The 26,605-nt window shown below is 34.6% G+C and overlaps 1 protein-coding gene across 1 annotated transcript in view; it reads right to left on the bottom strand.

The window, feature by feature from the left end:
- BANK1 (B cell scaffold protein with ankyrin repeats 1) overlaps positions 1 to 26,605 on the bottom strand; it is a 378,038-nt gene that overhangs the window by 240,280 nt on the left and 111,153 nt on the right. The window contains exons 5-6 of the mRNA XM_069093955.1: positions 23,599 to 23,738; positions 1,723 to 1,825 (exon numbers count right to left, since the gene is read on the bottom strand). Coding sequence (XP_068950056.1) covers positions 1,723 to 1,825; positions 23,599 to 23,738 — 243 coding nt within the window. The remainder of the gene's footprint in view (positions 1 to 1,722; positions 1,826 to 23,598; positions 23,739 to 26,605) is intronic.

Here is a 26,605-nt window from a genome sequence, read left to right on the forward strand (position 1 = left end):
TATTGATCTTATGGTTGATATTGCAGCAAATATCTTGATGTCCTCTGAGTGACTATTAAAACATTTGAGGGGGCTTTTGAACTATTGTTTTAGGAGTTCATACCTCCTATATACCTTAGACCTTCATGGGCATATTCCAGCTTCCCATTCCTGCTTGAGGATTCAACCTCCTAGTGCAAATTGGGGTAGTGACTATTATAAATACTCATATTAGCTATAAGGGAAATATGAAGAAAGATGCTATCTGAACCCAGAGAAAGAACTCATAAATAGAAGTATACATAGTGGGGTGGCCAGGGGGCTCAGTGAGTAAGAGCACCGGCCCCAGTGTTGGGATGACCTGGGGTTCGAATCCGGGCTCAGATGCTTAGCACCCACCCAGAAATAACTGGCCGTGTAACTTTGAACAAGTTACTTAACCCCAACTGCTTAAAAAAAGAAGTATACATAGAATAATTTTACATACATACATACATACCTACAAACACAAACACACACACATACACACATCTTGTCTAATGGTAGCCATCTCTAGGGAAGGGGAGGAGGGAAGAAAAAAGTAGGGGAAAAGAAATTTACATAATGATGTTATTATATATTTAAAAGTAATTGCAAATTATGATAGATTTGCAGTTTCATGTGCAACCATCTTTTTTATTAGAGTATGTTATGGAAATACTTGTTTTATTCCATAAGTTAAATCAAACAAATAAACAATTTTTTAAAAGTACATTAAACATAGAAATACCGAAGATATTTTCCCCCAGTCTAGTCTTTTCCTGCTCAAAAGGTTATCAAGTTGTTTGCTTGTTTGTTTGGGGGAGATGAACTGTTTTTCCCTTTTTTATTCTTTGTAATAAAGGGAAGGACTTTTACAGAGTGGGCTCTGCTGAGAAACACAGGTGATATAAAAACAAGATATCAATGACAATTCATGAGCAAAAAAAATTAAATCAAATAAGGAATGCCTTACACTACCATTGGCTTTGAAATAAAATGCAGAAGTATCCCTTCCCCACCCCACCTTCCTCACTCTCAAATGGAGGCTGATAGTTGTCTCAACTGATCCAACTGAAAACAACTGAAGATAACATTTTCTGGGAATGTCTATATACCAAATTTTGTATTTCAAAGTAGACACTTCCATAACCTGATTGCTACCACCTTGTCTGTATCTCAGGGATTAAACCAAACTCATTTGAGCAAGACTGATCCCAGAATAATCATGATTCCAGGACTGAACCAGTTGCTCTGAGCTCACACAAGATATGAACTTTCTTTCTAGTTCTTTGCTTTAGAAATTAATTAAAATTTATGTTCCTTTTATCCCTTACAAAGTTTCTTCCAAATACCTCATGAGAAAGTGTACAGTCTTTTTTCTTTTTGGTAAATAAAATATCTTATTAATTCTAAGTGGCCATATTTTTTAGCAAATGGAAAAATAAATGGGAAAAATGACATAAAGAAGGAAAATAATACTTGAAAAATATCTAAAATTTTTAGATTCATGATTTATTGAAGCATAAAGCTAAGGTAATATGACTAGAATGTCAACTAACAGATGAGATAAAGTTAAGTATAGACAATGAGAAAAATATTATTGCATATGAGGTATAGCATTCTTGGCCTTCAATCTTACCTTTAATACATTCTACCCTGTAGGTAAAGGGGTAAGGTAGAAACACAAAATTCTCCAATTTTATAGGTGAATAAATTACTTACTTTCTTGATGGTGCATTTCTTGTTGGAGATTTCTAAGAACGTAATGTGGTATCTCAGCTTTGAATATGGAGGTGAGAATAATATCAAGTTCTTCTAATGAGGCCTGTTTCAAACAAGTATGGGAGAAAGTGTAATAAATACTATGATCACTTGTAAATGAATTCATCATCATTGCAATACAATTTTAAGTTATTAAATGAAAAACTATAACTTTTCAAAATGCTAAAATACTTATACTAAATCACATAATATTAATTACATAATTCTTAAATGATACTAATACACCTTTTAAAAGTGATTCTGAAAGATATGTTAGTCTTTCATCACATTAACTGATTAAAATTTTATTAAGCATTTGGTGCATGCAAAGTGCTTTGGGGGAGATGCAAAATTCATTAAAAAAACATAGTTCCTGACCTCATTGAACATTCTGTCTCACAGACACAGATATTGATAATTTAAATGCATGAGATTACACAATTACGTTCTACAACATTGACAAACTTACTCGTGTGAAAAGCATATTATTTGATTAATATCTCACCCCTAAAAAGAGAGGTGATGAGGCAGAGGAGGAAAATATTATATGTACTTTTACATGAAATTAATTATTTCACTATTAGTTATACTTTATTATTTTATTTTCTTATAAGATCTCTCACAAAGTGGGAAAATCTATAAATGTTTGCAATGTAAAAATAAAATACATCAACAAAACTTTTTTATAATCGCATGATAATTTCATTAGAAATGTAAGGGAAAAAATGCATTATGAGTACTCCAAGAAGAAAGTAAAAGTAATTCCCAACCTGGAGGGATGTGAGAAGATTTCATGGTACAGATGCAATTGACATTGTCCAATCATTAAGATCTGGGAAAAACTGGACATGAGAAGCATGGAATTTTATCATTTTCTAAAATTTTTTTCTCTAATACTTGGTAACTGAGAGATAAATGCCCTGAGGAAATCATGTTAATATTATAGTTTACAACAAAAATAGATATAACAAAATTTAAATACTGAGAAAGCAAATATGGTTGTTATAGTTTACTCATTTTTCAGTTGTGTCCAACCTATCATGACCCCTTTGGGGTGTTTTTTTTTTGCAAAGATACTGGAGTAGTTTATCATTTCCTGTTCCAGCTCATTTACATATGAGGAAACTGAGGCAAATAGGAATAAATGACTTGAGTAGGGTTACACAACTAACAAAATATCTGAGGTCAAATTTTATGTACTCTAGACCTGACACTCTATCCACTATGTCACATAGCTGCTGTAAGCAACAAGGTAGATTGTTTCAAAGTACAAACTTTGGAAGATGATGCCTTTCTAAGACTGCAGAGGACTATGGTTTTATAGTGGAAAGCATAAATGTATTCCCTGATGACCCTGGATAAGTCACTCAACCTTCTCAGATCTCACTTTTTGCATTTGTTAAATAAATGAAGGACTTGGAAAAGTCAGCCTCTGAGATGTCTTCCATCTTCTAGGGCTATTATTCTCTACACCATCTAACATAATGAGCCTGACTCTTCAACCTAGGGCTGGAGATTGGATTGTCATAAATGTGCAGAAGGAGTCTCATGTGTGAGGCATGCTTGGAAAAGTGACAAGGCTCACCATGGGCCATATTTTCCCTTTATAGAAGTTCTAGCAGCAATTTATTCCCATAATCCGTTGGTTGTTGAGGGGAATTATGCATGCCAAGGTGTTTTTATTGGGGGAGGGGGGTTATGGTGTTGTGGTACAGGGAATCACAGGACGACTGAAAATCATGCTATAATTCTGCTTGAGAATTGAGCTGGGGTGTGGAGGGATAGTTTTCTCCCTCCCTGATTCTACAGGATATTTATATATTTTTCCATAGGGAAAAAATCAAGGATATAGTTCATATATAAGATTTCTAGTCCTCTGGCATGGATATGCTTTCTACATTGTAAGTTGCCCATTGACCCAAATACTCTGCAAAATATTTTGCAATACTTTGTCCGCAAAGTATTGGCTTGCAAAACTCACTGGTTTGAAAAGTGTTAATTGACCATGTTATCAATATATCTACTATCCCAATATCTCCCTATACCCTCAAATAATGGCCATTCTGTTTCTCATATCTCAAGAACAAGAAATCACATGAATAGGCCTAAAACATATACACTCTCCTTCAAACACAAACTTCAGATCCTTAATGAGACAAGGAAAGTAAATGAAGAGGCAGAGCTGTTCCTTCTTCTTTTAATCATAGTTTAATTTAAACTTTCATGAATTAATACATGGGTCTGTGTTCATGAATAGGTGTTAGTAATTCTTATCCTTAATTGAAAACAAATAAACAGAGGCGGCTAGGTGGCACAGTGAATAGAGCACCGGCACTCGAGTCGGGAGGACCTGAGTTCAAATCCATCTTCAGACACTTAATACTTACCAGCCATGTGATCTTGGGAAAGTCACTTAATCCCAATTGCCCTGCCTTCCCCCTCCAAAAAAAAAGCAAAAAAAAAAAAAAGAAAAGAAAACAAATAAAAACAGCGTTATCTACTGATTTTCCAAGATGACATCCCTAGAACTTTGGCGAGAGGATGGTGGAATACTTAATCTAAAACTCAGTGTTCCCAAGCTTCTGGAATAGAAGGCAGTTTGCTTTCTTGCCAACCATTTATCAACAATTCACTTAGAAATGAGATACTGTAAATGAAAATCCTTTTTAATCTATGTGAGATCATACCTGGCCAATCTACAAAGCTTTTAACTAGAGTGGGCTTTTATGATGGACTTGCAGAAAGGGAACAGGGAAAGCCTACTTGTGAAAGAGGTCTGTTCAGCTTGTTTTTCTCTTTTGACTACAGTGCACAGTACTGTGACCCACACAAAGATCCTTGCAGATTCATGGAGGAAAAAGCCCAATCTTTTTCATCACTGGTGATGGGGGTGTTGAATTAGGTTGTCTGGAGTAAGCTGAATATTTTTTAAAGGTTATTCAATGTGCTTTTGCTGCATCAAAATCTAACTTTTTGACAGAACTGGTGAAGCCCTACATAAGGAGACATGCCACATTTTCTGCAAGCTTTCATCCAGCCTGAAGAGTCCTCGGCAGGTTCTGTTATTACTTTATAGCTGCTGGCGATAACAAAACTGTGAAAGCTAGTTCTGATGTGGTTCTTTGTCACTTTGGTAGAATGTCCAGAAATTCAGAAAGTGAGAGAGCCTGCAAGAGTAAGACACAGGCAAGACTTAAAGGTTTTTCAATGAACTCTCACTACAGTTTTTATCTTTTCAAGTAGAAACTTTCAGAGAAAACTCTTTGGAGACCCAGTGGAGCAGACAAACTAGCGTTCTCTGTGCTTTCTTGCAAGTCTGTTCTCCTAGACTGGGGAGGCCTCCACCCAACTGGGAAACCTAATCTCTGTTTAGAGAATAAACAGAATCCAGTTTGGGTGAGACCCTTGCCTAGGGAAGGAACCCTGTCCTTGAACCCCTCCATTAATGTTTAGGGCAACCTAGATTATGAGGTAGAAAACGAGCTAGAATGATCCAGATGGAAATGACTTCTGTTGTCCAGAAGCCTTGAGGCTGCTCAGTCTCTTGATCAAACTCCATTTTCAGTAGGACAAGCTAAAATCTTTTAGGCCACCAGACTTCTAATTAAATGTCCAACAATTAGGGTTGACTTTCATTTGTTAGGGGAGTTCCCTGTTAGGAATAACAAAAACACACCTGATTTAAGGTGATGCAGAATGGGGATAAAACAATGATCATCAATGTATTGATTATTTGTTAGCCTAATTAATAAATTGATTATTAATTATATTTTATCAGTAATTAAAAAGAAATTTTAAAATTAGTTGAATTAAAAAAAAAGTCTGTTCTCTACTACACTCAGTCCCTTGGACATCTCATTCACATTCATTGCTTAAATTACCATCTAGATCAAGGAATCTTAACTTGGGGTCTCTGCACTTTCTATTTGTAATTTTAACACTTTGATAACTATCTCACCACAATTGGTTTCTTTTGCCATCCTATGTATTATTTTTTAATGCAGTTAAAACTCATTATTTTGAGAAGAGGTCCAGAGGCCTTACCAAACAAAGGAGGGTCCATTCAAGGTTTCCAATGCCTGGTTTTAACTACAGAGGACAAGAGGTCCCTGGGTTAGGTACCTCTTGGTCTTTCCCCACCTCCTCACACCTGCCTTCCTGATTCCTTTTGTGCGTAGTTTCCCCTCCATAAGATCCTTAGCTTCTTGAGGGCAGGGACTCTCTTTGTGCTCATTGCATCCCCAGCACGAAGCACAGTGCCTGATACATCCTAGGCATTTGATAAATGTTGATTGGATTGGGTTTGCTGGAGGCAGCTCATACTAGTGAATTGATTATTACATTTTCAGTGTGAACATTCTTACCTCAGAAATAGGCAAACACTCCCAACCAGGGTTTGGTTTACTCTTTTACTCATTGTCTAGACTTAAGGTAGTGAAGAAAAGAGATAATAATGCAGATTAAACTTAAAAGTATGCTATGGATATATCTTTTCCTCTCAAGAGCCAACATTTACTACCACACCTCTGGGTCTCTAACATCAAAAATATTATGAACCTCTGACCTAGATGTAGATTGTTTCCAAATGCATATCTCCATGGTTATCCCTTCACTTCCCCTTCACCTCTCTATCTCAAATTATAGATGTCACAATTATTAACTGAATGTCTTACCAGTCCCTCAAACTTATATACAAAACTAAGCTTATTAATCTTCCCTCCACACTTCCCTCCTTATTTCTGTAAGGGGTACAGCCATTCACCTAGTCACCCAAGATTAAAACTTTGGTGCTATATTTGATTTGTCATTTTTACTGCCATGAAATCCCTTGTAGCTTTCTCCTCTCCTTCCTACTCTAGGTCATCAGTAGCATTCACTTGGAATATTATAAGATACCACAAACTTGTCTTCTTAGATTCTTGCTGGCTCCATCTTTCCACCTACCACTAAATTCATCCTTCAGCTCATTGTTCACACTTATTCCTTTTAAAGGATACACTTTCTAGTGGAAAGAATACTGGACTTGGAGTCAAGAGAGGCCTGGCCCTGATGCTTGCTAACTGTGTGACCAAAGACTGAATGTCACTGGACCTGTTTCCTCAACAGTAAAAAGGGGACAATGGCACCTAAATAGCAAGGTTGCTCTGATGATCGAATGTACTTTAAAATCCTTAATGCATTATGTAAATGTTGGCTATTATTCTAGATCAAGGGATCTTAATCTGCATTTCAATATAATTGGCTTCCTTTTTAATGTTTTGCTTTATGCATTTAAAAATACTGTTTTGAGAAGGGGTTTCTCCAGACTGCCAAAGGGTTTCTATGACACACATAAAGGTTAAGAACCTGAGTTCTAGATTAATATTCATTATAAGCAAGTCTTGGCGGCGGCTAGGTGGCACAGTGAATAGAGCACAGGCCCTGGAGTCAGGAGTACATGAGTTCAAATCTGGCCTCAGACACTTACCACAAAAACTAGCCCTGTGACCTTGGGCACGGTTGCCCTCCAAAAAGCAAAAAAAAAAAATAAGCAAGTCTGATCTTACCAATATTTTACTCAAGGATTTCAATGATTCTTTAAAATCTTCTGAATAAAGGTTAAATTCCTTAGCCTCACATTCAAGACCTTCCACAATTACCAGCCCTCATACACATAATCACTCATTAGTCTTTAGATATATATTAGTGTTAGAAGGAACTGAGGTGAGGAAAATGACTTGTTCAAGGTCATACATGTAAGTAAGCAGGAGAGATGAGATTTAAATTTGAATCCTTATACCCTTTACACACCAGTGCTCTTCCCTTCTTCCAGCACTCTTTCCTTCAAAAGAAACTGTGCAGTGATATTGGAACTAAGGTAAAAGAAAGCCCACAGGAGGAATGGACAGGCAACAGTCCCAACATCTCTAGAGGAGAAGGAGGTATAAGAAAACACTGCTGAATTTAGTAGTTAAGAGGTCACTGGTTATCTTACATGAAGTAATTTCAGTAGATTGGTGGGTTGAAAACAGATCACAAATGATTGATAACTGAATAGGAAGAGAAACAATAATAATTTAGTAATATACCTATTATGTAAAAATAACATTTGTTTTATCATTGTTGTTGTTTTGTTTTTGCTCGGAATTTGGCATTGGGGAGTGAGAGATATAGAATGGCAACTTGAGGCAAAGGCAAGGGTCAAAAATTCTGAAGGATGAAGGAGTGTAAGTCGCATTGTAAGTAGCAAGAAATAGTCAGCAGGTGTGAGATGACTGAAGATGAAAGAGGTCCTGTTCCAAATAACAATCTCCCAAAGAAAATCTGAGAGTGTAACATCAAGGACACGAGTAAAGTTTTAGTTTTGAAAAGTAGGAAAGTCAGCTGTTCCTCAAAGATTGGGGAAAAATAGGAATAATTTAGAGTGGTTTTGAGGAGTGGCATGGGGAGGAGAGGGACATCATTGTTGATGATCTTCATTTTATTAATGAAAAAAGATGTGAGGTCTATTTCTGAGAGAAAATTAGAACCAAAGATGTCAAGATATTGAAGAGAAAAGTTAAGCTTCAGAACAACTACTGTGGAAAGCACAATAGCTAATTAATAAAGGATAAATAAAAGCATCACCATGGAGCTGTGGTGGTCCTGTTGAGGTTAAATAACATAGTTTGAGAATACAACTAATTAGTAAGCTTGTTGTATTTATTCTTTTTAAAATCCTGAATTTAATAAATAAAATGCATTTCCACAATACATTAGAATAGAAAAAAAGAGATGATTTTCCTACAATGGTGTTCAACTATAGGCTTAGGAAACGAGTTAGGAAACCAAAAAACTGAATCAAAGGTTCATTTTGTTGCTATTATTATTTCTTCTTCCTAATCGTTTATTAAAGACTGGTGACAATGACCATGGGATATTTTCATTTCTCACTCGCTTTTTTTTTAAATCAGTAGAGTGGTATTTTCATATAAGGTTCTGATTTTTACTGTCTCTTTCCAAAGATCTGAGCCACACCTAGGGAAGAGCAATTGGAACATTGACTTAGGACGTGAAAATGTTAAGGCTGATACCAGAATTTGTATTCCTTCTGCCTAGTCAGCAGAAAAATGAGTTAAACTAGAAAGCTAAATAAGCTGCACCCCAAGTAAGCTCTCCTTTGGCCTATTTACCATGCTGTCTTCCATAAAGAATTCTTCAACACCATCTTTCCTTGCTGTGTCCTTGTTTCTAGTTATGTTCTCTATACTACATGAGATTGTGCATCTGGGTCTTTCTTTCACCCACCTCCCACATTCAATTGAATTTCCATGGACATCAAAAATTGTAGTTTTAGGTACAAAAATTTCACAAGATTTAAGGAATCTGGAGACAAATGACTATATTTGTATGTAAAATGGATTAGATAATTTTGAAAGTACCATTCCAAACCAAGATTCTGTTTTCCAAGAAGGTGGTGTCAGATGAGAACCCATGAGAGCATTTCCCATTAGGATTCTCTAAAGTGCTATTCTCATACAAAGGGCTTATCACACTTTAATGAGAATACACTGTAACACTTTTCACTCCAGATTGGTTTTTGCGTGTGTGTTTGTCTAACAAAATGGCAAGTCTTTCTGAATTAGAAAATACCTGCCATATGGGAGAGCCTTTTTAATTAGAAGAGGACACAGATACCTTTTTAATTTTCTATTCCAACAAGACTAGCTGAATCATCACATGTTCAATTGCATAACCACATCAGTGTTAAAAAAAAAATTGTATAGGATGTAATGCTATATAGTTAGATACAATTCAAAGGGAGAAGAGAAGATCAAAGAAAGATTCCTGAAAGAAATCCCAAAAGGGCTGGCAAAATACAATAAAAAGAAGTCTTCACTGGGAAAAGAATGCATTACCTAGCTTAAAAGATGTAATTTGAGCAAATATACACATAATTTTTCCATATTTTTAGGAGACCAATATGCTTTTTGATTCACATCCCAGGTCATATATAGTGCTTTAAAAAGTTTGCATTGTTGGTATTTAAAAAAAAAATGGGAACAATGAAGTTCAAAAAGGTATGAATTAGGGAAAGAAATAAGAAAGGATTCTTAGAAGAGGAAATATTTGTCTTTGAGATCCAGTGGTGTAAGATGGATGTGAGTATCATCTCCAATTCCTTCCAGAATCAGTGGAGTAAAAGAACACATGGACATAAGCTAACTTTCATCATCTGAAACATTTTCCCCACCCTCAAATTATTTTCTCTTTTGCTGTCAGAAAAATCATCTTATATTTTCCATCTTGGGATATAAATCTTATATAGAGATAGTTCATTGTAGGTAGTGCATAGATGAGTCATATGGAAAAAAAACAATCCATATTTAAAGTGATAAAGGAAACAATTCTCCTATTTCAATAAATTCAGACATGAATGGTTTCAATGAAATAACTAGAGACAAGTTGGATCATACAACGACAAGAAAGCAATACAAAAAAGGTTGATGGATTTCAAATTTGCTGGATTTCAGCAAAAGTACACGCGACAGCAGTGAGAATTTTCTGGGAAGTGAATGAGTGAGTCATAACTGGAGTTTTACACATCACACATACATAAATACAAAGACACATACAAACATGCAGGCAGTATGCATACATGTGTAATAAGCTTAATTCATGTTGGTTTCAGAGGCAGGATCATTGTTTTTCAACTTTGTCATCAAGGCTTAAAATTCCATGAATTAGAATTCACTTTTTTCTTAAACAAACTACAGAACCAAAATCATACTTAATGAGTTGGATGAAAACATGACCCAGAAAAAAATGATTAAGATGGAGTACAGTGATGGTTGTTTGACAACATTTGCAAATAGTCGGAGGCATTCTTATTATTCATAAGCACCTTACTGGAAAATGAAAAGAAGTATAAATCTCACACAAATAATTGATTTAATGGCTATTTATAGAAAGACTGAGAAACAAAGGATGAAAATTGGGCATCCAATTTGGAACATTGCAATTATGAAGTAATTAAAAGAAGAAAATAAGAAATGAAATGAAAGCTGATTATGATAGAAATGTCTCCATGGATGAAATGCATGGATGCTTTTCTCCCTCTGATAAAAAATGAGAGAATGAGAATTTCTCATGTAATTCTAAAATTTTATTTTATTTTATTCACATACATAATTACTTAGGTAAGTGCAATTCAAGGAAGAACATCATGTATTTTTCTTATAGTATTCTCTCATCAATTTAACTATCAAATTAATAAGTAATTAAATTAACCAACTAATAATTAATTAAATTATTAACAATCATCAATTATCAAGTTAATTGATAAATTATCAAATCATTAAGCAATATCTTCTAATTTTATAGTTAAATTCAATTGAATTATTCTTGAAAAACTCCACAATAGGTACTTGAATCTCCCCCCAAAACACTAAAAATAACCTCTAATACCATATCATGCCTATCACATTAACTAACATGACAAGACAGGAAAATGATAAATGGAGAAGATGTGGGAAAAGTGGAACACTAATGCATTGCTGGAGGAGTTGTGAACTGATCCAATCATTTTGGAGAGCAATTTGCAACTATGCCCAAAGGGCTATAAAACTGTGCATAGGCTTTGGTCCATATCCCAAAGATATCATAAAAAAGAGAAAAGAACTCCTATGTACAAAATATTTATAGCAGCTCTTTTTGTGGTGGCTAATAACTGGAAATTGAGGAGATGTCCATCAATTGCCGAATGGCTGAACAAGTTATCGCATATAAATGTAATGGAATACTATTGTCCCAGAAGAAACGATGAGCAGGAAGATTTCAGAAAAATCTGCAAAGCCATGCATGAATTGATGCTGAGTGAAGTGAGAAGGACCAGCAGAACTTAGTACACAGTAACAGTAACATTGTACAATAAGCAACTTTATTAGACTTAGCTCTTCTCAGCAATGTCATAATCTGAGACATTTCCAAAAGACTCAAGATGGCAAATACTTCCCACATCCAGAGAAAGAACTATGGAGTCTGGATGCAGATCAAAACTTTTTTTATTCCTTTTCTCTTTTTTCTTTTTTTTTTCTTTTTCATGGTTTTCCCCTTTTGTTCTGATTCTTCTTTCACAACACGACTGATGTGGAAATATGTTTAATATTATTGTACGTGTACACCCTATATCACACTGCATGGCCTATTGGGCAGGGGAGAGGAGAGAGGGAGGTGAAAATTTATAGTGCAAAATTTTATAAAAGTGAATGTTGAAAAGACATAATTAATTAATTAAAAGTAATCTCTCAGTGAAAATACATTTGTAATAGAATATGTGAACATTCTATGGACCAATAAAGAACCAAATTCACAGAAGTAAATAAATGGTTGTTTATTTAGAATTTTCTAAAGAATTTCGTCTTTGAAACAACCCCACAAGTAAGAATACAGACCACTCCTCTCCTCCAGTCAAAGTCAAGAAGAAAAGAAGGGTTATGGATAACAGTGGGAAGATGCTTCAGCCTTTAGAGCAACAAACAAGAATTTATGAAAAACACAAATGAAATGGTATAAAAAAAGATCTATAGAATCCTAATCAGGGGACTAAAATCCTAAATTATAAACCCAGGAGGGAAGTTCAGAGGAAATAAGGTGCATAATGGAACAATGAGGAGTATTTGTGATTTGGCTTAGTAATAATGACTGAATGGGAGGACAAAAATGGTGTGGACAGAGCAGAAGACTAGAAATTGTTCAATTAACTGCAGTCATTTCTTTTTTTTATGTTCAAGAGCAAAGAAAATAATAGTTATTATAAAATTACTAATTGTTTAAATTGTACAAGGAAAATAAAAAGCTCATTTTTTCAATGTTTATCATGTGTATGTACTATAGCAAATCATTTCAAAAGATTTGCAATACATATTTAAACAGTTTCTGTAACTCATAAAACAATAAGCAAGCATTATCTGGACTGTAGATCCTAGAGTTATGTCAAGTGTTAGAAGCTTAGAATTTTCAAGCAATGAACTCCAAAGACAGTATTTTTTTTTAAGTCAAGCATATCACATCTTCTAAATGGGAACTATATATCAAAGTAGTCTTTTTTTAGGGGCTACATATTTATTCCATCAATACTACCAATAATCATTCAATCCACTTTGAAATCTCTCTATTGTCTTCTTCAGGATATGTTCCTAGCTACAATACTCTCTCTGTCCCTCAACCTCACCAAAAATAAAAGGAATCTGTCTAATCACTATATAGTTATGAGACAGTATTCCTACTCTTTTCCCCCTGATCTTCTCCTTTTCCTCGCTCAACACTTTACTCAATTTACCTCCATCTCTGCCTTTTCACTGTCCCATCCCTTCTTCACCTGCTATTTGATATTATTATCTGGGAATTTCCAGTGAGCAAGATCTAGTCAACAAAGACTGGACCTCAGGAAGAGCCGTAATAAATATACAACAGGAAAGAGAGATTGACTAGCAGGAATTCATTCATCAGTGATTAGTTCTTTAGATAGGTAGAATTAGCTGATCCTTCTAAATATGAAGCAATGGAAGTTGAGACAATACGAACTGACACTACCTGTACCATCATTCTAAGACTCTCACAGATAAAAGAGTTTACCTTGCAAAATAAAATACATCACAATGATTATAGCATTTACCTCAAATTCCAGAACACCACCATTTAGAGCTCCTATGAGGGGAGTACTAACTACTTTATTTTTCATTTTGTTATTTTTGTAATTTTTTTTTGTTAGAGAAAGAGTCGAGTAACACAAAATGTCAACATTTTTTTGTTGTTGTTCACTCTAGTATATTCCTAAGTAGTCTATCAGTGATTTGGTTTAGTATCTGCCAGAGGAATATTTTATACCTCTCTTTTCATAGAAGTTATGACTACAAAAACCCATTTACCTTTATTTTGCTTTTTCAAAGGTAGTTTTAGTACACTTACAAGCAACAACAATCTGCTCCCTCTTTAAGATGCTGGGTAATAAAACAAATGCATCTTTCAACTTCAGGAAGCATTTCTGAGTGATTGCATTTGAAATTGTTGGAGAAGGAATTCTTAACCTAAGGTTCATGAACTTATTTTTAAAACTTGAGGTAAACGTATTTTGATATAGCTCATTTACTTTGTAATCCTACATATTTTATTTTGTGCATAGAAGATATTATTCTGAAAAGTGGTCCACAGGCTTTACCAGACTACTAAAGGAGACATTAAAAAAGGTTAAGGAAGCCTAGGTCAGAAGAAGACACAGGAATATTGCAAATATCTCCCTTAAAGGGAAATTCCAAAACCTTTGAGAAAAAAAATAAAGAGAGAAAGGGGAGAAAAAGAGGAAATAACATACTGAAAATAATTGTTTGGGGGTCAGTTAGGGGTCTTGGTGAGTATCAGAGATGTTAACACTTGTATTCTAAATGCAATTTAACATACCAGAGAATGCATTAGGCTATAAGGTGAAATAAACATTTTATGAAATAGAAAAAAGTTAGAAACTGACAAAAGTTAAAGAATCATTGGTAGTAATTAAATATTTAACTGTATCTGGTAATTTTCTTCTTCCTAACAGTTGCTCTAAATGTTTAATCAATGAAAAGTGAAGTTGACTTATGTAAGTATTGTTTTCTGAATAAACATTAAAAGGAAATAAAGATTCAGGTATAAGATGAGTTATACTCTCCCCTTCTCTCCCTCTAGTCCAGTCTTCAAAGTTTATCTTTTTCTTATTTTTACTACCTCAGTCAGGTGTTATTCAACCTCAGACATCTACAGCAAGTGAAAACATGATTCTCTGGACAAACTGAAAAGTCTCTACAACCCGCCTGCACCCTCTAAGCCTTTAATAAAATGTCAGAACATTTTAAAATCAGATATCATAGATAGTCAGATGATAAAGATAGCTTTCTGAGATATCTAGAAAGATATCATGTACAACATACCTAGGAAGATAGAAAGACAGCAGACACAATAACTGGCAAGCTAGCTAGCTATTTTAAGATATTTATCTTGGGGCGGCCACCAAGTTACTTAACCCCAATTGCTTTAAAAAAAAGATATTTATCTAACCTCTGCTTCTGTCTCTCTCTTGCTTTGTCTCTATCTTTGTTTCTCTCTGTGTCTTTCTCTCTCTTCATATATTTTCAGGCATAATAATAATAAAAAAACATCCTTTAGGCAAAGTTTTAGTCTTTTCTTACATCCCACACTTCTCATCAAAGCTTGTAAACAAATAACAAAACTGAAGGAAAATCAAATAAATCCCAAATTATCCACCTCTCCTTGGGGTCAATGGATGGGGAAAGTAGGGGAAATTTTCTTGAAAATATCCAACTGCAGTTAAACAATATTAAGTGGAGATTTGACAAAGGGAAAGATAATCCATAAACAATAAATTCATATCCCATTCAAGGACAATCAAACTGTGAATAAGCCAGAATTCCCATGATCCCCTTTGTATGTTGCTAAGTATTCTGATACTTAGTTTAAGATTATCAAGGGATCATTTAGATTATATTACATTAAAAGACTGATGATTTTGTTTTTACTTTTCAAAATTACACATACTTTTGGTTCTTAAAGTGAATCCCAATTTTAAGCAGACATTTTTATGTAGCAGATATATCACTTATTATTATTTCAAAGGAAAAAAACAAGTCTGGAACAGTGTGGGTGGAACACATCAAGAATGAAATATATGGACATTGAGCAATGAAGAAAAGCCTACACAATAAGAACCTTCATTTTTCATGGTTGTACTTTGTGCTCAGAGGAAGGCTCAGGATGTTTCACCATGCATTTGTATTGGATTTGCTCATCCAATTTTCCATAAGAATAACTGACCAACAATTTAAAAGAAGTTTCCTTTCTTTTCTTTCTTCCTTTGTACTCTTCTCCTAACTTAATCTAAATAATATATATTATACATAATACACACATAATGATTCCCCTTTTCACATATATACTCTGACCTTATATCCAATTTTGATCTATTCAAAGAGATAGAATTAGACACACCAATAATTTGTCTTCCAAAAAAGAGGTTGAATTACAAAAGAGAGGTAGAATTTTGAATCTGAAGACCTGGGTTTGAATTTTTGCTCAGCTACTGAGCATCCTAAGAGCAAAGACTAAGCTCTAAAGATATTAGAAATCATTTATTCCAAATTCCTCATTTTACAGATGAGGAAACTGGGGCTCAAAGAAAGAAAGGGACTTTTCCCAAGGACCACAAGTCTTCAGTGTATAACTGAGATTCAAACTCAAGTCTTTGGTTGCACATTCAATGCTCCTTCCAGCACTAAGTGATGTGTCCCACTGTATAAGATGAATAAATCTGGGTTGTAGTTTCTCCATATTAAAAATGAGGAGTCTGGACTAAATGGCATTCAGGTAAATGATGCTGGGGTCCTCTGCCCTCAGAAACATCTCTCTCTGTCTCTCTCACTCTCTCTCTCTCTGTCTCTGTCTCTGTCTCTGTCTGTCTCTCTCTCTCTCTGTCTGTCTCTGTCTCTGTCTCTGTCTCTGTCTCTGTCTCTGTCTCTGTCTCTCTCTCATCTACATATCATCTTGGCAATCAATGTCCCTTAAGCTGTGGAAAGCTGAAGGAGACATATCCAAGATAGAAGTAGTAAGTAGGCAGTTAGGTGGCACAGTGGATAGAATGTTGGGCCTAGAGTCAGGAAGACATGAGTTCCAATCTGCCTCTAGACACCTACTGGTTGTGTGAACCTGGGTAAGCCAGTTAACCTCTATATGATTCAGTTTCTTCGACTGTAAAAAAATTCCAAGCTGTAAAATTAAAAAATAAATAAATAAAAGCAAAAAAAAAATTAAGGACAATAATAGCCACTACCTTGCAAAGTTGTCTGAGGATCAAATGGGACAATATCTTTAAAGTACTTAGCATGGGACATGGCATATTTAAGAAGGGATTTTGAACACAGATACTTGGCTCCAAATCCAGTATACTTTCTATCATGGCAAGTTCAGGATTGCAAGTTATATTGTTGGATGGATCTTTACTCTCACCAAGTGAATAAATAAAAGGTTTACCTGTAAAATATAGGGATAATCTTGCCCCAAGTAATTTCACTACACAGAAGGACTAATCTGGAACTTCAGTTAACCAGAATATGCTATTAATCAAAATGTCAGTGGAAATGCCACACACAGACACATGAAAAATATATTTATTAGTTACAGAACGCACCCCATAGATGAACGAAAATAGATACCTTATTTAAAAACTGAGAGGATGTAAAATGACGAAATTGTTGGTTTCCAAAAACATCAAATATATTTCAAATGGTGATTCTATGTAACATAAGACTAAACTTATAAAGAAAATCTGGGGGCAGCTAGGTGGCACAGTGAATAGAGCATGGCCCTGGAGTCAAGAGGACCTGAGTTCAAATCTGGTCTTAGACACTTAACACAAAAACTAGCTGTGTGACCTTGGGCAAGTCACCTACCCCCAATTGCCCTCCAAAAAGCAAAATAAAATCTGAATATGGAACATATTACTTATCAGAATTTTTGACAGGCAAACAATTTATAAATAAGGAGACAGAGATCAAAGTTAGATGTAAAATGGATAATTTTGATTAAGTGAAATTAAAAATGTTTTGTACAAATAAAATACATGTAGCTGAAATCAGAAGAAAATAAGAAATTGGGGGGAAAATTATAGTTTCTCAGATAAAGGGCTCATCTCAAATATCTAAAGAACTTCGTAAAATCTATAAGATCATGAGTCATTCCCCAATTGATAAATGGTCACAGGATATGAACAGGAAGTTTTTCTATGAAGAATTCAAAACAATTTGTAGTCATTAAATAATAAATAGATACTATATATATAATAAAAATATAAAATAAATATAAAATTAAAATAAAACAATTATAAATAAATCATTATTGGTTAAAGAAATACAAATTAAAACAACCTTGTGATATCATTTTATACCTATAAGATTATCTACAATGTTTGAAGGAGCAACAAATACTGGAAGGGATGTGGAAAAATTGGGATACTAATTCATTGTTGGTGGGATTGTGAACTGATCTTACCATTTTGGAGATCAATTTGGAATTATACCCAAAAAATTATTAAACTGCCTATACCCTTTGACCTAGAAATTCTACTACTACTACCAAAAATGTGACTAAGGAAAATGTCTTGATATTACAAAACTCTAGCAAACATTTTTTCCTTGAAAAAACAGGTTACTACAAGCTCCTGCATTGATCAATAATTGCTATCTGCTTTTAGCTTCTTACTTTAATATTTTTATTATATTGTATCTGGTTGTTGTTTTGCCAAGATGTCACTGTTGCCTCAGGATAGCTTTATAAATAGGATTAGAGTCTCAAAGGCTCTAATTATCCAAGTTAAATAAAAGTCACTTCTGCTTCTGTTACTTGATGAGAATTCTAATTATCTTCCCAGACTGTGCTTTCTTTACTTCCACTTCCTTCAAAGGATGATGTGAATGAGATGTTTCAGAAGTTGCACCTTTATGGTACTAGTGTGTTCCTATTTATCATCTGTCTTTTAGGGGTTAAAGGATCATAGGTAGCCCCAGATAGATGAGCCAGTATAAAAAGAGTACTCTAAGGCCTAGTGGGCCTCATTAAAAATACAACAACAAAACCATATTTCTCATTATCATTTCTTCTCACAAATTCACAGAACAGTTGTGAGGCTCTGTACACAGTAGCTTTTAATTGATTGTGGAAAGTCTCTTGGTACTAACTTTTTAAGTTTCCAGTACTAGACAGAATCATGAAAGTTACAGGAAAGCCAAATGTATCTGCCATAGTATATGAATTCAACTAGAGAAATGCTGGGGGATTTCATTATCCATAGTTGGGAGATTTAGCTATAGGCTTAGCTTTATTCATCTACTCTGTAACTTACGCTGTCCTGTCCTGAAAGGTAATAAGATTTAAACACAGAGCTGTCCTCAGAGCCAAAAGATATCAGTTCAAGGTTTGTTCCTGACTCACACAGACTATGTAACCCTAGGGAAAGAAGCTCACTCCTTCAATGTACAACAAAAATTCTCTAAAGTTTTACATTCCCAATGCTTTTAATTTTTAGAGGAAGTTTCCCTATTGGGAACTCCCTGAACCAATAAAATCACACAGTAACTACCTTGCATAATTTCTCAGTGTATTCAGTGCTCTGACAAATGAACTATTTAATGTCCTATTTCTAAAATGTCCAAATCACTCAATAAGGTAAAATTTAACACATTTAAATGGGCACACATACAGGTATGCACCTTTTATTCACACACAGAAACACAGTAATTAAATGAGTATCAGATTCTGTACCATCTCTAAACTACCCCTTTCCACAAGAGAATGAGGAATTTTAGGGAAAATCATAAGTTAGGTTTATATAATTCTTATGTGAAGGAAGGAAATATACAAGCCAGACAATGAGGCAATCCATTACTGGTTCCTTTCTTGCCTCATGGCATGACCGTGGTCCAGGAGAAATCAAGCTGCTAATATAGTTTAGAACAAAACATTGGGAATGTCCATGTAGTTCCAAGGAAGAAATACATCCAGATGAAATTTGTTTGGATGAATTCAGAGGAGGTTACACATCACCTAAAGGACTCTTTATTCACGTGATTCCTTATCCAAAGAAACTGAGTTGCTATCATTTTCCTTCCCCTAGCAAGATGCCATTAAGAATACATACCATTCTCTTGGCCTAGTTCTTGAACAATATATGATCCTGAAGAGCTGACTTTATTGGAGACTTTAATTTCCATCACCAACAGAATGTAAGCTCCTTGAGGGCATTTTTTTATGTTGCTTTGCTTTGCATATAGTAGGGACTTAATGCATGCTTGCTACATGAGTGAATGAAAGGAGGGATTGTCTTTGGAGCAACTCCAAATCTTTTTTAGGTTGAATAAGTGGGACCTTAATAGACTAGAAAGAACAAGCATGTCGATACATTCAAAAATAATTTTCTGTCATTTCTTCTATCCATACAAATTTACTTTAAGCATACATAAAAATAATTTTACTTTGAAATAAAGATTTCCTTTTTCTTATCTCTGTTTTCTTTGTCTTATGGGTAAAAAAATGGATTGTACCAACTGGTATAGTTTGGTACACTCAATGTATTCTTAAATTACAATCTCTCTAAATTGAGAAAGTTTATTTACCTTGCTACATTATGATATGATTAATAAAACGGCAACCATGTTGTAAGAATTCTGCTACTATAGAGCTACACTTCATGCTGAAAAGAGATTTCATCTCTGATTGTAGCAGCCTCAATTGATCTACGAGCTTGCCCTCTACAGCCCAAATCTTTTATAATATCAGGAAGAAAACTAGAGATGCATGCGCACCATGGCTTTTAGTCACACTGCTGTGACTAAAGAGGAAGGGAAGAGAATAAACATTCTTAAATGCTTATGCTGTGCCAGTCACTTTGTTAAGCATTTTATAAATAATTTGATCTTCACAACAACCCTGTGAAGTAGGGGCTACAATTTGAAGAAATTGAGGCAGAGATTAAATGACTTGATCAAGGTCACCCAGCTAGTATTGGAAGTCAGGTGAACTCAGGTCTTCTTGATTCCAGCCCAATACTCTATCTACTACTGCTCCTCTAAAGACCTTAGCAGAGTTGAGCAATTTCCAGACACGTGAGAATTATGCAAGGTCTTCATTTCATCCACCCTTCACTGAAGAGCTTAAAAAATATATTTTACAAACTATAATTACATTGTTCAGGGGCAATCACCTACATTTCATCATCATTCTTCAAGGGTTATTTTCACCCTCCTAGAATAAAAGCAACATCACAATGAGAATTTGGAACCTACCTTGACACTTAAAAAGAATACCAATAGTATTTTTTTTTATTATTCCTTTGGTTATAAGTGTTTTTGTTATGACTGGAATGCCTTGGGTAGAAGATAAGGCAAATTTGTCACAAGAAAATGAGACTGTCTGCATTACAAACACATAGTACTGCTTTTGTTCTTATTTTGCAGTTACAATATAGATATTATGTCAAGTGGGCTCAAACTACCCAGTGGAATAAATGATATTCCAGCTTCCTTACTTTCTTACCTTTGTTATTTTATTTAACCACATTGCTGCTAAAAAAAAAAAGAGTCCCCAGTTAATCTGTTAGCACTGAGGACAAAAAGAAACTTCCAGTGTCCAAAGTTGTTAAAGCATCATCTTTTACATGAAGTCTTTCTAGATCCCCCCAGCTATTAGTTACCTGTCTCCCAAACTACATTTCATTTAATCTCTCTGTCTCTTTCTGTGTGTGTGTGTATATGTATATATGCATATATTATATATGTATATATACACATGTGTATTGTTAAATTTATATTTCTCTTGCATATATTTTTGTACTTGTTATCTCCCCCATTAGAATGAATATCCATTTTAGGTAGAAATTGTTTTGTTTTTTGTACTTCTATGCCTAGCCTAGCAGTGCTTAGTTTTTAAATTAATTGACATTTATGAAGTGCTTACTATATGCCATGCATGTTGCCAAGCACTGGGTCTAAAAAAGGAGGCAAAAGACAGTCCCTGCCCTCAAGGAGACAACATCCAAGCAGATAGATAGATAGATATAGATATACCAATCTAACTATATACAGGATAATCAATAATTAACAGAGGGAAGATACGAGAATTCAGTATTAATAAATACTTATTGATTGATTGATTTAGAATCAAAGTATAAGGCTAGGGCTCCACAAATAACTATTCCCCATTAAAAGTAATTACCTTTGTTAGCTCAAAAAACCCTTCATGACTGAATCAGTAAATTACAACTATTTGGTAACAGAGCTAGTGGATGACCCTGAATCAATCAAAATCATTGCTTGAGAGATTTGGATAAGCCTTAAGGAATCTGTATAAAAGGAAGAAATACTGAGTGGAATATACTAGATGGTTAGGCAAGTGGACAGAATGCTGGACTGGAAGTCAGGAAGATCTGAGTTCAAATTCTACACCAGACATATTAACTGTGTGATCCTGAGCAAATCATTTAATCAATCTCCAACTATTTTCTCATCTGTGAAATAGAGATCATGATAGCAGGTACCTTAAAGTTTGTTGTGAGCACTTTGAGAATTTTAAAGTTTTCAATAAATGCTAATTATTGTTATTTCAGAAGCAGAAAGCAATTCTATGGGTCTGGAAACAGAAAGAAGGGAGTAGGGTCATACAGAGTTCAGCCAGGAAATGGTAACCTAGAGAAATAAGAAAAGGGAGAAAAAATAAACTAGAAATGGGCTGTGGTAGAGAATGAAGATATTAAAGAAGTCATCAGCTCTAAAAGCATTTCAGAACAAAGGACCTGGGCTGATGCTGCCAGTGTAGCCACCTACTAAAAGGCTAAGGGGACTCTTTAGTAAAGGTCAGCTCTTCCCCCAACTTCCTTTCCTGTTGCCTGTATTTCCCCAGTCACTATAATATAATCTTCTCTTTCATTACTCATTCATTTCCAGTAACTTGAATTTTGCCTCAACCGCAAGAGTCCAGGGTTTCACTAGAGACTGATATAAATGCAAATTTAGTCCAAAAGCCCAACCTCTGCCTTAATGTTAGGAATTTTCCTCACTTGGAGCTGGGAGCAATTGTCTAAGTTCATGTCTAAAATAAACTGGCTAAAGTTACATGGACTTTGAGGGTCATTACATTGCCCCTAGAAATGACCTAATTATTGCAATGGGGGTGCTACAGCTAGCAAGGAGAAGGATTTAATAAAGGTTTCATTTAGAAAATGGAAGCTAGGTTGAACTTTGAAATGAGCTAGAGATTCTACAAAATGAAGGTGGGAAAGGATGTGGGCACAGAGGACAGTAATTTGTAATAAAATCCAAGTTTGCTCTACAATAATTGCCACCCACTGAAATTCCTAATAACATATATCCTTGAGTTTAGTACTTTATAAAAATATGAGGAACATTGTTATTACATTTCTGATTTCAGTTTTATAGCTGCATTGACTTTTTTCTTCTACCACACAAAGAGCCACCTAACAATAAAAATAGTTATACAATAATTTAGTTATAAAAGTATACAGTTACATAAAATATTGTTATGTAATTAAAATAATTAACATAATAAAAATCTCCTTTTAGGTTTCCTTGTCCTGTTTAGTTGATTTCCAAATCCTAATTCTTTGATCAACTGGTTGATATTTCAATTTGTTTTGTGTTGCACTGGCCTAGATAAAGATGAGTCCATTTCTTAGGGCTAAAATATCATTTTCTCTTATTTTTCTATACATTAAATTCCCTCCGTTTCTTGTTCTATTATGATTTTATAACAAACCAAATATAATATTTTTCTATCTTTAATGGACATTTTCCCACTTTTTAACAATCATTCTTCAAATAAAATTTTGATTTCAAAATTTTCTCCCTTCCTGGCCTCTCTTCCTCCATAAGATGATAAAGAGTGTGATAAGGGTTATATATGTGCAATCATGTAAAATATATTTCCATATTAGTCAAACCAAAAGGAAAAACAAACTACAAAAAATAATTTTAAGTGAAAAATACTATGCTATGATCTACATTCAGACTCCATCTGTTCTTTGTATGTGAAGAACATTTTCCATCATGAGTGTTTTGGAATTGTGATTGGCACAATTTGAGAAGATTTGACTTAAGGAAACTAATTTGTTTGTACCCAGACACCACGGAGGTTTTCTCTTTTTATTTATTAACAACTTACTCATATTTGATCACTATTTAGTCTCCATACTGAAAGGCACATTCTCTTATCTAATGTTCATGCTTTTACTTATTTCATTAGTAACCTTATGGAAGGTCATCTTACCTGTTGAGCCACATCTCCTGAATCAGCCTGTTTCAGCGGGTATTCAACTTCCTTTTCTATTGTGTAATACTTAATCTCCGTTGTGGCCTTAATGTTTCCATCACAGTAGATATTTACATTGACAGAGCCAGCAGGGAAATCTTATAAAATACAAATAAGAACGAGGAACTGAATATGATTTACATCCCACATCTTTATGTAACTTGAAGAATAGATGCAAAGTTTGCAACCTATGCATGCAGATTTCACGGTAGTCTTAGCAGAAGCATTTTAAAATTGGGTCTTTTACTTCAACACAAGCACTGAAAAGAAAAATCCATACTTGCAACTCCTATAAACCTCAGGAACCATAGGAACATGTTGTTTCAAATGAAAAAAATAATGAAGAAGGAGAATTCTTCCTCCTACTTATCAACCCCCCCTCCCCCCTTGGGACTGATAATCTATAGTCACCATTTCTAATGCATCAGAATTCAGGAGGGGCTCAGTCATTCATCAGAAATTGTGCATTTGCTGTTAATTTACTGCAATAAACTTTCCTTAATTATAGGCAAGCTTCTAAAGATTGTCTTTGGAAGGATCAGTGACAAATGAAATTTCAAAATTTACATTCCTGTTGCTAAGAATGAAAAGCCTTGGGGGTGGGGGGAGGTATCTCAAAGCATACTCCTAAACACTATTTACTCTATACCAACAGCATATAACCCTTCTGAATGACCCAGGTGTGAAGCTCATTAGTGTAACGATGACTGCATCATGTTGGCCATACCAGTAATGTTCAAGTTGCCTTAATACTTTAGATAACTCCATGAAAGTGTAATCACGGGCAGATATTTCAGTGGAAAAGATACCAAGTGGCATTATTTTAAGCAGAATTTGAAAACGTCTTAATTTTTGTGGAAAATACATCCACATGTCTGCAAAGAGAGATTTGCTAGAATCAGGTAGATTGCTCTCTCCCAGATTCCAGTCTGGAAGGCAAGCGAGTCAATAAAACATCTGAGTTGGTCTTAGGCTTTTGATTAAACTCTTTTGATTAAAAAAAAAACCTCTTTGTGGCCAAGTATTAATCTTGTATCTCTTCACAAAGGCATTAAAGATTCCTTTATACTATTCCTCTGGTGATCTAAAGGAATTAAGTTCAGTTCTGATTATAAGAGAAACAGTGCCATTGAGGATCAAGGCAAATATCCCTTTTCCTCCTTTGAAAATTGGTCTTCAATCAGTCAGTATAATCAGTCAATGTGTAGTGAACAGGCAAAGAAAGATACCATTGACACGTATTTTAAAGAAAATAAAAGGATGTTACTCCTGTTACTAAGTAACTATCATAATTGAGACTTGTAAACACATGTTGCTACATTAAGTTGAACCCGCCACCATAAGTTTGGAAGCAAGAATTCAATCTTTGAAAACTTCATTGATTCGATCGACAAGTATTTATTAAGAAAACTACTTTTTATCAGGCACTGGGCTTTTAAAGGGTAGAGATATTATTTTGCAAAGTTTAAAGAGAATGCATTATAAATGGATGAGACAAATTGGGGGAAATTGAAGAGACAAGCAAAACGTGTCTCCATTGGTTACTAAGGCTGGTTTTCTTTATAGAAGTGGAGTGTTTGGGCTATGATGTTAAAGGCATGATGGCATTTGTGAGAAAAAAAGGAGCAGGATGCACCTAAAAAGTTTTTGGTTCATTTCCATCTCAGTTCTTCAACAAACATCATTTTCTTAGCATTCATGGTATACAGAAATATCCCAACAGGATAGACCTTGTCTTAGTAAAGTCTGAGGTAACACTGAGAGTAAAGTGAAGACTTTGACATAAAAATTATTCAAAAATGATCACTAGTAATGGTTTTTCACAAACAATATCCTTATTGAAATGATTTCTTTATGTTAGAATATTTTAATCTGTTGAGTGACCATCATAAATTTAAAAACCAATATGCTGCATCTGCATACTGTCAAGATCTATATAATCAGGCAAAGTATGCCAAACAGTTGTACTTTAGAGTGATAAAAATCAGTGATATTGTTATGGTCATAGAAAGTAGAAAAATCTAACACAGATGATAATAGGGAGGAAGTCACTGTCCTTTATATTTTTCAGTTTCCTCATCAAAAAATGGGGAGGAGATGCTTCAGATGATCCCCAAAATTCTTTTAAACTCCAAATTGATGACATTTCATGCTATGATCTTTGATCCTCAAGAAGGTTAATACACACCCCGGGAAGCATGCTGATAGAGGAGACATAGAAAAAGTGGTTTGGAAGTCAGAGGGCATGGTTTCCAGTCTATCTAAGACACTGTAATTCTCTGGATCTCAGTTTTTTCAGCTGTAAAATAAGGGAATTGAACTAGATGCTCACTAAGTTTCTTTTTAGGTTTAACACTTCATGACTGTACAGAATAACCCAATGTTCTCATGAGAGTTGCTGTACTGTTTTCTATCTCCACAATTTTCAGTCTCTCCTTGCATACTGGAAATGACTTGATAAGTAATTAGGCATAGAAAATTTAATCCACAGAAATCCCCAAATAATTGGACATTTTATTGTTTAATCTGTAAAAGGTGATACATTTCTTTTCATAAATACACAAAATTAAAAAGTGGTTTTTAAGCTCTTCGGAATTTCCATTGTCTGAGTAGCTGCCTCCATGGGGGGGGGGGGGGGGAAGCAATTATACAGCCCAGTCCCATCTGGTGAACATTAATCTCTTTGCCTTGGGTTTCTATGGGAACCAATGTGGATTCGTTCTGTTTAGATACTTGGTTTTTGTATGTTCATCCTGAAATGAAGCTATGTGGCTTCAAAAATGTGAGTCATACCTCAAAGAATAGCATGAGTTTGCTCTTTGTTAAGTATGCTTCCTCCAAATTATGAAATTCAGAAAGAATTTTTACAACTAAATAAAACTGATTTTTGAAAATAAAAAGATCAACAGAATCTCTCAATAGTTTACACATAAAATGTGACTTGCCTGGCAAAATATCTCACAGT

Source organism: Petaurus breviceps, unplaced genomic scaffold (assembly GCF_028583685.1).
Source record: "Petaurus breviceps papuanus isolate PSGF00001 unplaced genomic scaffold, PetGlider_PUasm1.0 126, whole genome shotgun sequence".
Lineage (NCBI taxonomy): Eukaryota > Metazoa > Chordata > Mammalia > Diprotodontia > Petauridae > Petaurus > Petaurus breviceps.